The following is a 17,159-nucleotide window of genomic DNA, read 5'->3' on the forward strand; positions in this document are numbered from 1 at the left end:
CTGAACAGATTATATACGCTTTCTTTTTAAAGAAAAGCAATCCTTTAAGTTTAAAAAGTTTTATGCACCTTTTGTGTTTGAAAGCAGTGAATCTGAAAGTCTTTCATGGCAAAAGTGTAATATCTCATTAAAAAGAATAACAACATTCCCAAACTATGGAACAGCCCAGGAATCCATCAATTGATATATGGATTTTTGTTTAAAAAATGTCATATATATATGAAGTTTTATAAGCCAAACTAAGAGGGTCAAGGCCATTATGTTTTCTCTCACATGTGGAAGCTAGAGAAGCAAAAGGAAAAGAAGGGTGGAGGCAGGAGAGTATCATGAAAATCAGAGGGAGATCTGTAGAGTAGGGCAAAGGGAACAGGAAGAGGGAGGAAGTAGGGGAAGGGGAACTACTGGGGAATGATATTGACTAACTCATAGTGTATATTGTGTGCATGTGCAAAGATATAACAATAGATACTACTGTTATGCACAACTATCGAGCACCAATAAAAAACATGGACAAAAAATAACAAAACTCAGTTATCTTGCTAATTTTGCATACTAATGCATTTATTTGATATATGTATACATACATATATAAATAAAAAATAGTGTTGTCTCATGGCATGAAAAAAAATTTCTAGTCAGTGAATAACATTCACAAACAATGGACAGTGTTTCTTACTAAACTTTTAAATATCTTAAAAAAGAAAACCACATTTGTAAAAAGAGCACACATACAAAGGTTGGTGAGGAATGTTTTAAAATCCGGTACATGTCCCTACATTGACATCAGAAAATTCAAACTAACAGAAACTGACACTAAGCATATTTGTATATAAACAACATCATTTGTCCACCTACCAAATTCATAGAAATAGCATTCTCAGGCAGCTCAATAACTGCAACTGTGAGTATCAGCCAGTCTCTATCTGTACGGTGCTTTTAAATCCAGTTACCATGGAATTTCAAATGGTAGCATCAGAAACCACGGACCTTTCCATCTATACTTGAGGTTTACTTAAAAACTCCTTGTTGAAAAATTTTCTTGCCTCAACGTTACTGAGGGAAACAGAGCAGCGAGATGGATTCTGTCTTCTGTATTCAATGCTCTCAACAATGGCATCTTTTATCACCTGCAAATGGAGACAAATGGTACAGAATGAACTCCCCTGGCCATCAGTGGGATTGAAATAAGAATCTAATTGATCATTTTGGGGGGAGTATTCATTAATAAATATGAGAGAAATGCATGTCATGCATACATATTTGAATTCAACTGCCATCCATGTCACTCTTACTAGACTTATACCCAGCTACTCCCATACCCCTCCACCAGGTTCCCAAGACCAAAAAATACTCTAGAGAGCATTTCAGATTTTTTAAAGAAATTGAGAACAAAGTGTTTGTAACATGATGAATTTGTAATTGTTCTGTCCTTCACAGGGAAGGTGATGATGTGAGGGAAGTAAACAATCACTAAATCCATATTTGTAGTTTTTGACAAGAGAGCATGTGTGATCACAAGGAAGTAAGACGCCTCCTAGTGGGGAGAACAGGCATTGCTGAAAAATTGCCCTGCTTCTCAACTAGACAAACTAAGAGAGCATGGGTGTCCTCTAGTTAAGAAGCACCCTACTTTGTCATTTCATTGATGAAAAATGCTTTAGCTATTTTTGACTCAGAATGATCTTTATGTATGCTCATATTAGTGAGGTGACTAGAATAAAACAGGCGATACAGCCTCTAGGAATTTATAGCAGTAATCATGATACTATTGCTGGTATGAAGCTTGTCTACTTTGGAATTTCATGGGAGTACTTATTTCAGAGCAATGGAAAGGGGTTTTGGAAAACAGGGCCCTACTGCTGTTGTAGGACCCTATGAAAATCAGGAAACTTTGTTCCTGGATAGCCCTGCAGGAACTCATCTTAACAATCAACAAAACAGTCTTTTCAGGGCACCAGACACAGAGGCAAGACAAAGGGTTATTCCACAAGTCCCTTTATTCTCTACCCCAAGGACTGTTTAGCAATACTAAAGCACTCCCCATGTGCTTCGGCCCTGTACCACAGGTAGGAATACTTGGCAAGTGTGAGCGGCTTGGGACCTAGGGCCTCTTCCCCTTCAGAGCGGGTGTGACCCATCTTGAAGACATGTACTACAGAGTCTTCAATCCCCACAAGCTTACTGGGCAAGCATGGTCCAATGCCTGAGGTAGAGGGACCTGAGACCTCAGTGGTGCTAACTTGTAATTGACATTCTGTGACTTTAAATCTGGCCCAGCAATCAAGACTCTCTGTGTTCCAACTTCAAACAGCCAGCAATTATATTCCAGAAAGAGGGATGAATCATAGAAATGCGATTCTTATAGATGCATTTAAAAAACTAAAACATAAAATCATTTGAGGAACATGGGCTCAAATCTTATTGAGTCTTTTAGGTAAGGCAGGTATTTGCTCACCCTACTTTCCCTTGAGTGAGAGAGACATAACCAGTTCTGTGATTTCAGGATGTACTTCAGACCCATGAAGGAGACTTGGCCAAAGGCATCCATGCTCAATCACTTCTTGGCTGTGTGAGGTCCAGGGGGATTTATTTATGTATGTGTTTATTTATTGGTACTGGGGATTCCTGTTGCTAATTTTAGTCTGATGATGTACTGACAATTAGGAGCTCTAAATCAGAAGTGAGGCTATAAGAAATACAGTCAATGAGCATATCAGGTAGAGGACAGAGAGTGGGCTTATTAGATGGAGTGAGCTTATTAGTCAGCAAATCAATTCTGCCCTTCAAACTGAATCTGTTTTTTCTAGAGATCCATGTCAGCAAGTTTATCAATTGGCCAATTTTCAAAGTGGTCAGAGAAACATCAACCCTCACTGCACAGAATCATAAAGCAAAATAAAAATCAACTCTTTACTTTTCAAACACTTAGAAAGCTTTGAAACAGAAAAGACTTCGGTCAACAGTAATTGACTTCTGTCAATTCCTTTATAATGAATTTGTGAGAGCAACTAAAAAATCAGCAATGTCAATATCACAAACTAGTGAATTTACCATAATAGGACCTCAGCTAGTAAATGGGTCATTCTTATAAAGGAAGACACACATCTATAACACCAAAAAATCCAAAACATGCAGATGCAAGTACAAACTCTACCACTAGGTGGTACATCAATACTATGAAACCATTAAACAGGCTTTTAAGATTACAGCAGAACATAACCCAATTCCTGAGACTAGTAATTCTGTGATGTAAAACTAAATTAAACTAGATAAATTGCTAAATTTAATTTTTTGGGAATGCTTCCTGGTACAACTAGATGAACCCAAACAAAGCACTATGTCAATTTTTAAAATTTAGACTATAGGCATCTTATATTATTTATATATAGTTTCCTATTTCGTTCTCCCATGAAATGCATTAAGATTCCAAATCATCCCCTAGTATAATAGCTCTCACATCTCACCTTATCCATCCCCTCTGCCTGTCCCTAGACATGACCCATGTCATCTTTTACTTGTGTCATTCCATAGCTTTCTTATCATCAAACCAGTTCCCTTGAATCTTCAACAATAAAGATAGAAGATTAGAAAAATAATCAAAAGTTAAAAAAAACATGAAAATTGATTTTCTGCCACCAAAGTGTACAAATTAGAAGAGTTGAGATTATAAATGATCCATAAGCAAATACTGAGTTTTTACTATAGAAAAAAATATGAGGGGTGGGTGTGTAGCTCTATGGGGGAGCATTGTCTGACGTACATTATGGTCTGCCTGTTCTCCCCAGTATCTATCTCTCTCTCTCTCTCTCTCACACACACACACACACACACACACACACACATGTAGCCCAAGAGAAAAAGTTGTGGTATATTTTGATAGAAAAGTAAAAAAAAAAAAAAAAATACTAATATAGTCCTGCTGGGATCCCTGCCTCCACCAGGGAATCCATGCAGAGCCCCAAGTGGCAGCAAACACCCCAGAAGCGTCACTCACGCAGACCACTTTCGAACTCGTGAATATAGCAGATTTCTGATGGAAGCAAATATGGTTCTGTTGGTTTAATTAATTTAAGAACCAAATAAAACCTTTACAGCGTCAAAAGATTACTAATATAGGAAAATACGAGTAGATATTTTGATCTAAATGACTGAATTGGCGAGCTAATGGCTGCCTTCCCTAAAGGAACTGAAATGCCATGAAAGCAGGGATGTTCACCTTGTCATTTTTGATCCTAATACTTAGCTCATGCAAAATTGATAAATACACAGAAAACGAACCCTGAAGGTGAATCACACAGAATAAGGTATAATTCAAGAGGGCAATGACATTGGGGCTGAAGGACAGGCAGGGTTTTATAAAAGTAGGGAGGACAGACTGAGCTTTCCCAGTGAATGATCGCAGAGCAAGGCCACAGATGGAAGGCTGTGGCTGTGGAGGAGACACTCAGAACTGCTTGGCCTGCCTGGAAAGGAGGCTACATTCAAGGAACACTGGGAAAGAAGGCCACTTGCAAGACAGATTGTTCAGAAGTGAGAAAAGACCTTTGACGGTGTCTCAGTTCCCCACAATCATGATTTCCAGCAATCTGCTTAAATACTCCATGACTCAATTTCTTCACCCGTGAATCAAACACACACAAACACACACACACACACACACACACACACACACACACACACACGACACACCACTGTCTTCATAGGCAGTTCTGACTGATAAGCCTTTTGGGGGGAATATTTGCCTAATACTAATCATTCAAAATTTTTCTTGTTCTTTTAATGCTGTGTATTGCTCTATCCCTACTACCTAAAATATCAACCAGCAGAGCAGATGCTCAATAAACACATGTTGGACTAATGACCGAATGAGATCAAAGAGATCACATATAGTGTTAGTTGGACCTGTTGGAACTTAATAACAATAACCCAGCCGGGTGCCATAGCACAGGCCTATAATCCTAGCAGCTTGGGAGGCTGAGGCAGGAAGATCACAAGTTCAAAGTTAGCCTCAGCAAAAGCGAAGCACTAAACAACTTATTGAGACCCTATGTCTAAATAAAACACAAACTAAGGCTGGGGATGTGGCTCAGAGGTTGCATGCCCCTGAGTTTGATCCCCAGTACTCCACCCCAACACACACAAACACACAAAAATAAGACCCCAGGTTGAAGGCCTCAGAAGCAAGCTATTCTTCTCCTCTTCCAGTCTCCTGCTCCCGTCTCCACCGCCTACTGTACCCAGGCAAGTCATAGAGACTGGATTCCTCCCAAGTGGGTTATAGGAACTAGAACTCCTTTTCCTCAAAGCAAGCCATGAAAGCCTAATCACCCCCTGCCTTTCTGTCTAGAGCTGGCCATAAGAAAGTCTCTACCTACCTGGGTCTGAGAGTAGATCACAGGACCCCACTTCAGATGGGGCCTACCTCTACTAGGAGAAAATAATGCTGGGAGAGGCCAAGAAGAACCAGACTTTGCTGGGTTTCCCTGCTCAGTCTGTCAGCATTAGTCCATGCCCTTTTTATAGAAACAGATTTCTACACAGATGTCCACGCTTCACGAAACCTAGGAATCAAAATGGGGAGTTCACCCAGGGTCTTCGAGTCTTTATTCTGAAGGTTCCCATGACATGTAAAACTAGGATCAAACAAATTGATTCGGCTTTTCTCTTGTTAACTTCTCTTTGGTGTAGGGGTGTCGGCTATCACCCGTTGTTATGGTCAGGAAAGGAATCACAGACTTCTGCCCCTACAGGCCTAATATATTAGGGCCTCATTTGTAATGAGAAACTTCCAAATTATTTTTGAAAAGACAAGAACCTTGACTGGTACCCAGCTACTTTCATTAAGATGATGAAATATCACTAAATATTAGGTGCTAGTACTTCTGGATATGTACTTTCCCTCATTTTAAATAACATCTACTACTTAACAGTTTGTAAAATTATTTGAGAACACAGTCTTAAAGTTCATCTTACACATACTCAGTATATGCCGAATAAACTGAGACATGGGTTCTTAGAATTGCTGCAACTGAGTTAAACATGTTGATCCAGTGAGACTGGAAAGCATGTGATTGCTAAATCAATGGGTCCTAAAAAAAAAAAGTCTCAGCTGTCATATTCCCTCCAGACCAAGGTGGTGGTATATACGTGGAGGGTGCAGGCACACTATGTGACCAGGGTACAACATGTAGATTCCCCATGGTGAGGAACTTGACCTCCAGCCACAGCACCTTGTATCTGGACCCTTGCTGCCCCCAGTAAGTCAACCATGAAAAATGTATGGCATATTTATCTTAGGTGCCAGGTGTCGTGATCAGTATCTCTGTAGGATACAAAGTAAAGAAGCCTTATCCCTGTTTTAAAAGGGTTTGAATTTTATAATTAAAAGCAGAAGAGAATATGGACACTAACAATAATGATTGCCACAATTATATTAACTGCTTCAATTTCCCAAGTGCTTATCACATGACAGGTCCTTAAGTTTTATTATTTCACTTAAACCCCATCTTTTTTTTTTAATGTTTTTTAGTTTAGATCGACACACAATATCTTTATTTATTTTTATGTGGTGCTGAGGATCAAACCCTGTGCTTCACACAGCGAGGCAAGTGATTTACCACTGAGTTACAGTCCCAGCCCATAAGCCCCATCTTGATCCTTAAGGTATGTATCATCATTTCCCCTTACAAATGAAGAAAGGGAAAGGTTAAATAGCACGCCCAAGATCCCCCACCTAAAAGGCAGCGGGGAAAGGATCTAAACACCCAATTTGGTCTGACTCCAAAGCCTCTGCATCTCCCACATACCACATGTCTACCAGTATAAGTCACTATACGTTAAGTTTTTAACAAGGAAACCAAAAACCATGAGACACTGTAATTGTAAAAGCATTGAGGCGAAGTTCACTGGATAGGAATTTGGGACGATTGAGTAAGTGCAGGAATCTAATGCTAAAAAGAAACCCAGAACACTGTCACCAAGTGAGCAAAAGCAGAGCCACAATCCTCCAAAGATAAACTGGAACTGAGCGTCGTTGGCAATACCCGCTAGCTAGGATGGCCCAGGAAAATGAAGCAACAAGAGCGTGGAGGTTCAGGGCAGCGATTTCCAAGCCAACTCAGGTCAGAGAGTAAACCCAAGAGGAAACGTTAAGCCACAGTGGATACAGGCACAAGCCAAAAACTGTCTTCTTGGGATTGGCCAATAAGTGATTAGTCTGAGAGTCTGCTATTTGCAAACAACCCTGACAGAGCATGTGCTGTGTTGCTGAAATATAAATCAGTACTCTGCTCTGTTCATATGATGTGGGCATGAGAGATCTGGCTGGCGTCTGGACCTGATACACCGCCCAGCACCCAAACCTCAGCAAAAGTTTGATGCTTTTTATATACTGTCACTTACTGATATTTTATTTTTTTTTCCAGTTACAGTGTATGGAGGGAGAGAGAAAATGTCAATAAAAAGGGAAAGTTTTACCTGAATACAACACACATACACACATACATACAGCAAGGGGGGTTATCACTTGAACATACGTCTCAATGGTCATGGAATTTAGGAGAAAGCCTCCATTCATTCATTTGAAAAAAATATATATTTCTTCCTGCCTCAGCTGTCATTACCTGTGCAAATTTGTCTACTTTGTGAATTCTAAACATTTGCAAAGGTCTTGGGGTATATTTACATCAGACCTTCAGGGACACAGAATATGGATGTGTACAGCTAAGATTTCCATTTGTTGAGCAGACACTGTTTGTAGGACAGTTCACACATCACCTGATTAAAAACTCACTACTGCTATTGGGGTAGGTCCTATTTCACCTGCTTTAGAGATGAGGAAACTGAGGCTCAAAGAGTTTGCCTAGCTTATTCAAAGCTACACAAGTAGCTCATCTAGGATTTACAGATGATATAAATCCCATGACCTTCCCCTGTACATGCCATTCCAAAAACGTTAGTAAAGCAATTTAAAATGTTTAGCTGCTGGGCAGGGTGGTGCACAAATGTAATCCCAGCAGCTCAGGAGGCAGAGGTAGGAGGATACCCAAATCCAAAGCCAGCTTCAGCAACTCAGTAAGGCCCTAAACGACTTAGCGAGACCCTGCCTCAAAATGAAAAAAAGGGCTGGAGATTTGGATCAGTGTTTAAGTGCCCCTGGATTCAATCCCTGGTACCAAAAAATAAAAATAAGTGTTTAGTTAATAGTTTGTGAAAAATCAACATTCGATAAGCTGTAAGTTGAGAATTATTTTGGAATTCAGTCTATTTTTGTTCAAGCTTTCAATTCTTCATCTGCGTGTCAAAAATTACTTAGAAGAATTCTTGTAAAATGGAAAACTATAACTGTATCATTCCTTGTAGCAAACAGTTTAGCAGGTTTTATATTAACCAGAATTGAAAACAACAGTCATTTAAGGTATGTGCATATGTGTGTGTTTTCCAAGTTCAATAGGATATTTATATATTCCTATAATCTAGTTCTTTCCATTTCTAGGATGACTTATCAAATTTAATACATTTATCCCTAAGAACATATACTTTTGATTTTACTGGATTCACACTGGTAAAATAGGATTACTGTGATATAACTCCTTGGCTTTCTTCTCTTTTAGTACCATGGGGTTTTATAAAATACATCAGTTTGATGTCATTGATTAAAATACTGATTCCTTCCTTAATAGTCTTTAATTCTCACTGCTGCTACAGAAATAATGCAGCACGAGGCTTTCAGATGTCCACTGTAAGATTTCTTAAAAGGAGGAAGAAATATGTTAATGTTAAGAAAACGGTTAATGCTATAAATTTTGATTAAAATGTTTCACATTAATCATAAATTTGCATATACAGACTGAAAAGAAAGAATTTTAGGGTTGTAGAAACTGATGCTTATTGGGAAACATTTCACTCATTTATAAAAATTAAAGAATGATTCATAAACATTCTGATACAGTTACCACAATGGCACACACTTTATCATTAGTAGTCTCAGGGCAAACTCAATAATCAAGCTAACTAGATGCGCCAGAGTTCCATTAGCTCACAAAATCTAGTTAAATTCATATAAACAGAACACTTACGCACACACTATGAGTTCCTCTGGCCATTCACACTGACTCAACACAGGATGCCTTTCTCTCTCCATTTAATTTCTCTCCTTTTACTTTTATTCCTTTTTTTTTTTTAACTAATGTATGAAACCTAAGAGGCCAACAGACTTGAGATTTCACAACTGATAATTGTTAATCAGACACTATGATTTAGGACGAGGAGCCAGTGATCTCCATTACACAATAGCACTCCTAAATGGTGAGTTCTACACTGAAGAATCTTACCAGACACAAAATTTTAGCAGCAGATGTGCTGGTGATAGGAATGATTTATACTGAAAAGAACAGCTTGTTTCTAGAGTTTCTAAAGCAAAGCACATTTGCTATCTCAAGGCCTGAAAAATGGGGCAGGCTATTACATTTGCTTACATTCCTGAGATCCACAAAAATCAACCATTTAAAAGCATGAATATATTCATTAAAATTCATGATATCTTTGCAGATTCATTATACTCCTGATTGCAGGCACTTTCCTACTCTCCTAGTTCCTTTTCATCATTTTTATTCCTTATAATTTATCTTATCATGTGTTGAATACCCTGGATACTTTGGGAAAGAAGACGTGTATTAACCATCATTCATTCAAATAAGAGTATAAAACGTAGACTCTGGTAATTTGGAGGTATTAATCTGGTAAAATTTGTAGGGTTCTTCTGGAGATTAGTAAAATAATTCATGAGGAGTAAGTGTCAAATTTTGAGTAGTCATTCATGAACCTTATTTTTCTTTTTGATTAACTATAATGAGGTATTGCTGTATTCACGTGACATGAAAAACAGGTTGACATTACCAACAGTCACAAGGAGATACTTACATCGATGTTGTTCAGGGTATTGAAGTGCATCAGATCATGCAGCCTTTTGAATGCTTGATTTGGATATTGAAAGTTGAAGGTTGAAAAGGGTGATTCAGGGTCATCAAAAATATCAAAGTCTGCTATTTCTTTCTCTTCCTTGGTTTCTCTTGGAACACCTAAATGTCAGAGAACAGTTACAGATGGCATTATTTTGAAAAGTATAAAACATCTCTAAAACCCAGGGAATAATACATACTAAGAGCCGTGAAGATAGCAATGGGGAGGCTCCACAGAGGCCACGTAATCTGTAATATCCCTAAATTAATCATTTCTGTGTGTTAAGAACAGATGCCTTCTAACTGCCAGTCTCTGTGTTTTTGTGCCTCGGGTTTTTCTTCCTCTCTGAAAGTGTGGAAGGCTGCTTTGCCCACTACCATCAGACTGGAGCTCCTGACAAATAACACTCTGCCCTGGGCAGCAGTGAACCAAAGACTCTAGGGAGTTGATCTATAAACACCGATGCTCTCATGCCTGGAGGAAGTATGATTCTGGGGCATAGGTTCTATTTAATTTCCTAGACCTTCCCAGGAAGGTCAAGTTCCCCTGTGTGGTATCTAGTTTACTAGCACATGGTCTGTCGTCTGCCTTTCTTCCCTCTATCACTTCCCCACTTCCTTCTGAATAACTTATAATTGAACTCTTTTCTCAGAATCATCTCATGGGAGAGCACAAACCAAAATGTTATCCACTATCTTTAAGCCACAGAGATCCGACTATAAGTTGGCCTCACACACGCCAACTGCTCACTTGAGGATTGACAGAGATGATTCTTTAGGTTTCAAGTGCTCCACTACTTTAAAACCAAAAATACCAGCCAGTTGCTCTTCCACGACAAGGTATATCTCACAACAAACTCCACCCCTAATGATCCTTTTTCTCCATGAGAAATTTAGAAAAGACCAGCTTCTCCAGGTTTCTCTTATCCCTCTTCCCTGTGTTTTATCTTTCCATTCACAAAATGAAAAACTACCTTTTGTGGTCCTAAAATATTATGATTATTTTTAAGACCTTAAGCATCTTGTTTATCAATCTGTAGATCTGCTTTTGTTAATTATTGTTTTCTAGGATACAGAGAAGGTCAAAGACTACTCTGGATGTGGTCAAACAAAACAGTTATTCTTTGATCTTGATTCTCATTTTCCATGAAATAAAACATGGCGACCTGAATTTGCTAGCCATTTCTTGTTGTTAGATGACATTGATTTTGTGGTCACTTAGAATTTTCTGCATTATTTTTTTCTGAAATAAGATCTCTCTCATGAAGGTGATATGAAAAGTATTTAACATCACTATGACAAGGACATGAACTGACCAGAAGCTGCATCTTCCAAAGTCTTGGAATAAAGTCTCAAAGATTTTTGCTGAGCTAGTCAATCAATGCTCCAGTTTCTACATCTTTGAGTGACCTTCAGGGGAAAAAAAGGTACTTGCGGTCTCGAGATGGTAGCTGTTTAACAAAGTAAGAGATGCACTCATTGTTGAAACAGCTGGTAGAACAGGGCCATTGTGAAACAGCTTAATATTAGCTTAATAGCAGTCTTGTTCTCCTGCCAGATTTCTGTTTTCTGTTTTAGGAAATATATTATTATTGCAAGGATACCTGGAGCCTTGTACTTTCTGAAGTTGATGTTGGCCAGAACGAAGTGGATGATAGTCGGGCAATCTTTCTCCACATCAGGATTCTTGGGTTTAAAGACGTAACACTCCTTCAGTCCTTCCCGATCAAACACATAAGGATCAATCTTTGGAAAGGGGAGTTTGTTCATTTTAGCCCACTTTTCTGCAAGTAGAAGTTCCTATGGGGAAAAGAGAAAGATGCATTGGGAATTCTCATTCTCAGTCTTCATCATTCCATATTCCTTAGGGGTCTACTATCTGCTAGCAGAGTGCTCTTCACCAGGATATATACATCCTGCCTTCAAGAAGCCCATGAATCTCAAAAATCTATAAAATTACTCTACAAGCAAACTCAGTATTGATAATTATATTTATATATGTACACAAACACATATATACATATATATATGTGTATACATAATGGATTTAGAGTACTTATAACCATTTAAATGATTTTTTTAACCCTTAGGAGTTAAGAAAAAGTCTAATGATATAGAATGCAGATACCTCTGTTACTGGATTTTAAACCTATATCATCTCCATCTCAGTATTAAAAAAATTAAAAATTAATTCATTTTATGCCCATAAAAATATTTGACTCTCTCTAAATCAGCTTTTTTTCCTTTTGTTTATGAAAAAGAATTTGAGCTTCTGGCCTGATCATGTTGCTATCACATGTGTCATGGCCAAGAGTGGACCTGACAGAGCTTCCTGAGCTTCATCAAAGGTGTGGCAGGTTGCATGATACCACACACCTCAGCACCTTCCTATCAGAGGATGGTTCTTCCCCACCAGGAAGAGAAGGCACATGGGCAGAGCCACCATAGCTGATCTGCAGTTGTTCACATGTAGCCTGACCAAGAAATGCATGTTTGTGAGAAATGTAGATTTGAGGTTAGGTTGTCTTAGCTGACTTAGTGCCTAAGAAAGAAAAAATATATATATTTAAACTTGGAGAACATAAACCAATATGGAGAGATGTGGTGAATGGAACTCATTTCCATTTATGTGCAGCTTCAGGGGTAGAGAGAGAAGTAAGGAGCAGAATATCATAGTGTAAACTACAGGTTCTGGGGTCAGAGGCCTTAGTCCAAATGCAAGCTCTGTGACCTTGGACATGTTTCTTAATGTCTCTGTCCCCAATATCCTCAAATATAAACTATGGATAAAAATAATACTAATACATATCTGATGGGATTGCAATTAGAATTAAATAGATTAGCCAGTATTTAGAAGAGTGCTTACATATATAGTGCTAAACAAATATTTAATAAATAAATTGTGTTAGAAGAAAAATATGGAAGAAAAAAGCCAGGAAAACAAAGAAGAAAAAGAAAAGGACAAGGGACAAATAAGTATTAGGGAAACTCTTAAGAGGAGATTTTGGGGGAAACCATGATTAGAATCTTAAATTTTAAAAAATATTCTTGTCATCAAATTGATCCATTCAATAGTAATCATTAGTAGCTAAATACCATGCTAAGAGCTGGGTCCTAACAGTGAGTAAAACATTCTTGACTCTTCCTACTATGGGATATATAGCCTGTGCATGAGAGATAATCATTATATAATCATGCAAATCTAAAATTGCTATAAATGCTATGAAAAACTTAAAAGTGGTCATAAGATTATGCAGTATACCCAGACTATTTCCTCAGAGTGTTTGTTAATTCACTCAACAATTACTATTCAGCACCTTTCATGTTCTAGGCGCAAGGCAGAGGTGGTCCTTGAAGCCTTAGAGTTTACAAGTCAGTGGGGAGATAAACAGGTATAGTATAGCAGGAGGGAGGTGGGAATCATGATGGACAGCCATGTGCCTGGCTGTGCACTCTGAAAGCACACCTTAAGGAGATGCCTCAACTTGCTGGCTGGATGACCCAAGGCAAACTGCACAGCTACAAGAGTTCAGCAGGGAACAAGTTATTTGGGGGGATTTGCAATATACAACAACACACCCCTAATCACACTGTAAGGACTGTAACAACCCACAGGGATTGAGCTATTCACTATGGCTCCCAATCCCCGCCTCATCCAGAGGTCACCCGTTCCTTATTTTCCACCTCTGTAAAATAAAGATAATACTAGAATCTTCTTCACAGGACCAGTATGACAATTAAGTCAGATAGAAAACACAAAAATCCCAGTAATTTAGAGTCAGGGAAAACAAGTGCCTTTAACTAGTACCTTAAACTCAGAAAAATACACATTTCATTCAACTCTGCTGATCTTAATGCTTCTGGAATGCCAGAAATTTTAAGCTGATCAACTCTCTCAATCCCATTACAAAGAAACAGAAATCCGGGAGAACAAAAGATTAAATGGATATGAAAACATTTGCTTCATAAACTGACATGCTAAATACAGTAAAGTTTTGTCCCTAATCCCATATATATATATGAGTAATTTCTTGTTTGAAACTTGAGAAAACTTATCATTGACCCTCTTTTCCACCCCCTGTTCAACTGAATTAATCAGCATGTTATTTCTTGTCTAGCACTGTTCACAATTATTCACCCATGATTATTCAACATCAAAATAAAACCAAAAGTTCACACTATGAAGCAACTGCGAGAGAGGGGAAGAAAAAGGAAGCGCTTTCTAGTGTTTACAAACATGACTCAAAGGTGACCCAAGATGCGTGGATGTGTAGGGGAAGAGGAAAAGGGAATGACGTAAGGGAAAAGTCCAGCTATTTTTAGATAGATAATTCTACACTGGGATCCAGGAGGGATGGAGACTTTCCCTTTTTCTCTGTGATTCTGATGTGGAAAAGATTAAACACTGATGACTACGGACTGTGATTACAGCATGGAAAAACCGTCTCCTTTCTGATGTCTCTGGAGGGACTGAGGAACAATGACCCAGACTATGAGTAAAGCCGTTAGTTTGCAAAAAAAAAGCTTTAGAAGAAGGCAGGGAATAAAAAAAGATTGCTGTACCATAAATGCCAGCAGTATGCCAAAACTGTGCTGTTATCACTGTGCATTCCTATTGCTTGAGACCTGGATACTTCTCATTTCCACAGACTCATTTATGGAAAATTTACATAACACCAACTAAAAACGGTTCTCTAGAGAGAAAAAAAAAATGGCAGGTATCCTTCTAAATGATACTTGGTAAAATGTTTGTGCTCATTTTTAAGTACCAAACATGATTAAAACATCTTGAAGGTGGAGAAAAACACAGAAATATACCCGAACTATAGTAGGAATGGCATACTGGTATACACATGTCATTTATTTTATATACATAAACATATAGCAATCTATATAAACACATGTGTAAGCATACAAATGTATATTTTTAGATGTACAAAACCTCTATCTATATAAATGCGTATACACAAAAAGTAATTTAACTCTTCACTAAAGAAGGTGAGATTTTTATCTGTGTGCAAACACAGGATATGTTCTTACTATTCTCAGATGTTTTCATTATATAAAACTGATTTTCAAGATTGGGAGAGGGATGTTATAATAATGTAATCTTTAAAACAAAGATATCACCAGAAATTATCAAAGCAACTATTATAATAGACAAAAAATGGAAACTACAACGTAGAATTCATTATTTTATGGTTCTGGTCCCTCTCACTTCCATTAAAAGACATGTTGATATTGGGCTTCAAGAACTTCATAATGCAAAAGGCATGAAAAGAATTTTCTCAACTCAATGGTGTATAGACTAGACATAGCACTTCAATGTTCTCGCTGCTTCTTCTTCAGTAACAAGGTTACTATAAACTGACAAAAATCAGTGTTGGAGAAATCAAGGTTGGGTATATCTACCAACACAAGACCTTTGATCCTTAATGACCTATGTGGGTTGAAGGATGTCTCCCTAAAACATAAATCCATGTCCTAAACACACAACCCCTTTAAGTGTGACCTAACTTAAGAAAAAGGTTCTTTGCAAATGCAATTAAGTTAAGGATATTAAGTTGAAATCATCCTGGATTATATGAGTGGGCCCTAAATTCAATGATAATTGTTCTTATAAAAGAAAGAACACACATGCATACACACACACACACACACACACACATACACACACACACGCACAAAGGGAATGGTCTTGGGAAAACAGAAGAAGAGATTAGAGTATTGCAACGCCAAGCCATAGAACACATAGAGCCATCAAAAGCCAGAAGGGACAGGGAATAATTCTACCACAAAGCAGCTCTGCTAACACCTTGTTTGAGACTTTGGGCCTCCAGAAGTGTGAAAAAACATGTTTTTGCTGTTTTATGCCACCTCGTTTGAGGTGATTTGTTACAGCAACTCCAGCAAATTAATATAAGATGCCCATCTGCAAGTATGACATTTAGAACTATACACTTCCCTTAAGAGTATGGAGGAACAGTGCCCACAAAGCTAATTCTTAGACCGGTTTGGCTATGATGTGACCCAACCTAAGAATTATAAGTAAAGCATATATAAGGATTCTAGAACACGTCATGCCCTCATGTCAGTAAAAACATAAGATTAATGTGGAAAACAGATTATTTCCCTTTATTTATGGATTTTAATGGAATTTTGACCCTGAATGAAATATAGAGCGATAAATTCAGTTTGTGAAGTCTGGCTCATTTCATTGTCCTTCCTTATTTCTTCCTTCTCTCCTTTCTCTTTACATTCTCTTCTCCTTCTCCCTTTCCTTTTTTCCTTTAATTTTAGGGAATAAAAACCATTGTTCTTGCTTCTGATCACTAATCAAGAATTAAAAGAGCGCTGCAAAAGTGAGCCAGATATATGCCTAGTATATGGCAACATAATATAACATAATTTGTAGAATAATAACTTAAAAATATTCTCTCTGGCTGGGCACAGTGACACACACCTGCAATCTCAGTGGCTCCGGAGGCTGAGGCAAGAGGATCCCAAGTTCAAGACTAGCCTCAGCAACTTAGTGAAGCCCTAAGCAATTTAGCAATCCCCTGTCTCAAAATAAAATTTAAAAAATGGATTGGGGATGTGGTTCAGTGGTCAAGTGCCCCTATGTTCAATCCCTGGTGCCGAAAAAAAAAAGGAACTTTTAGTAAGATCAAAGGGAAAAACTCTTCAGTATTAAACTCTGAACTCTTCTGTATTCCTAGCTTATTTGCTCTGCAATAAAACCCAAAAACCTGTTCCCACTAAGTTCACATTCTGTTTATTTTTCAGACTTCAGTATGAATATTCTGCCTTATTTTCTCAACCAAATTATAAGACAAAGCCCATCAGGATTGTCACTGGATGGACCTTGATGGTAAACTAATCAACATGGTATATATCTAAATTACTAAAAGATTAACAAAAAGAAAAAATGATAAATGAAACAGAGCTTCTTTTCTTAGATAAGTTAATACAGAGACTCTAGCACCTGTGAGGCACCAGGTTTGATTCTCGGCACCACATAATCCCAGCAGCTCGGGAAGCTGAAACAGGAAGATTGCAAGTTCAAAGCCAGCCTCAGCAATAGTGAGGAGCTAAGCAACTCACTCAGTGAGACCCTGTCTCTAATAAAATACAAAATATTTTATGTCTGGGGATGTGGCTCAGTGGTCAAATGCCACTGAGTTCTATCCCCAGTACATA

At 38.0% G+C, this 17,159-nt stretch overlaps 1 protein-coding gene across 1 annotated transcript in view; it reads right to left on the reverse strand.

The window, feature by feature from the left end:
- Positions 1 to 619: 619 nt before the first annotated feature.
- The window catches only part of Pla2g4a (phospholipase A2 group IVA), a 127,457-nt gene continuing 110,917 nt past the window's right edge, over positions 620 to 17,159 (reverse strand). Inside the window, exons 16-18 of the mRNA XM_076831495.1 lie at positions 11,564 to 11,759; positions 9,922 to 10,079; positions 620 to 1,127 (exon numbers count right to left, since the gene is read on the reverse strand). Coding sequence (XP_076687610.1) covers positions 996 to 1,127; positions 9,922 to 10,079; positions 11,564 to 11,759 — 486 coding nt within the window. The 3' untranslated portion in view covers positions 620 to 995. The remainder of the gene's footprint in view (positions 1,128 to 9,921; positions 10,080 to 11,563; positions 11,760 to 17,159) is intronic.

This window comes from Callospermophilus lateralis, chromosome 13 (genome assembly GCF_048772815.1).
Source record: "Callospermophilus lateralis isolate mCalLat2 chromosome 13, mCalLat2.hap1, whole genome shotgun sequence".
Lineage (NCBI taxonomy): Eukaryota > Metazoa > Chordata > Mammalia > Rodentia > Sciuridae > Callospermophilus > Callospermophilus lateralis.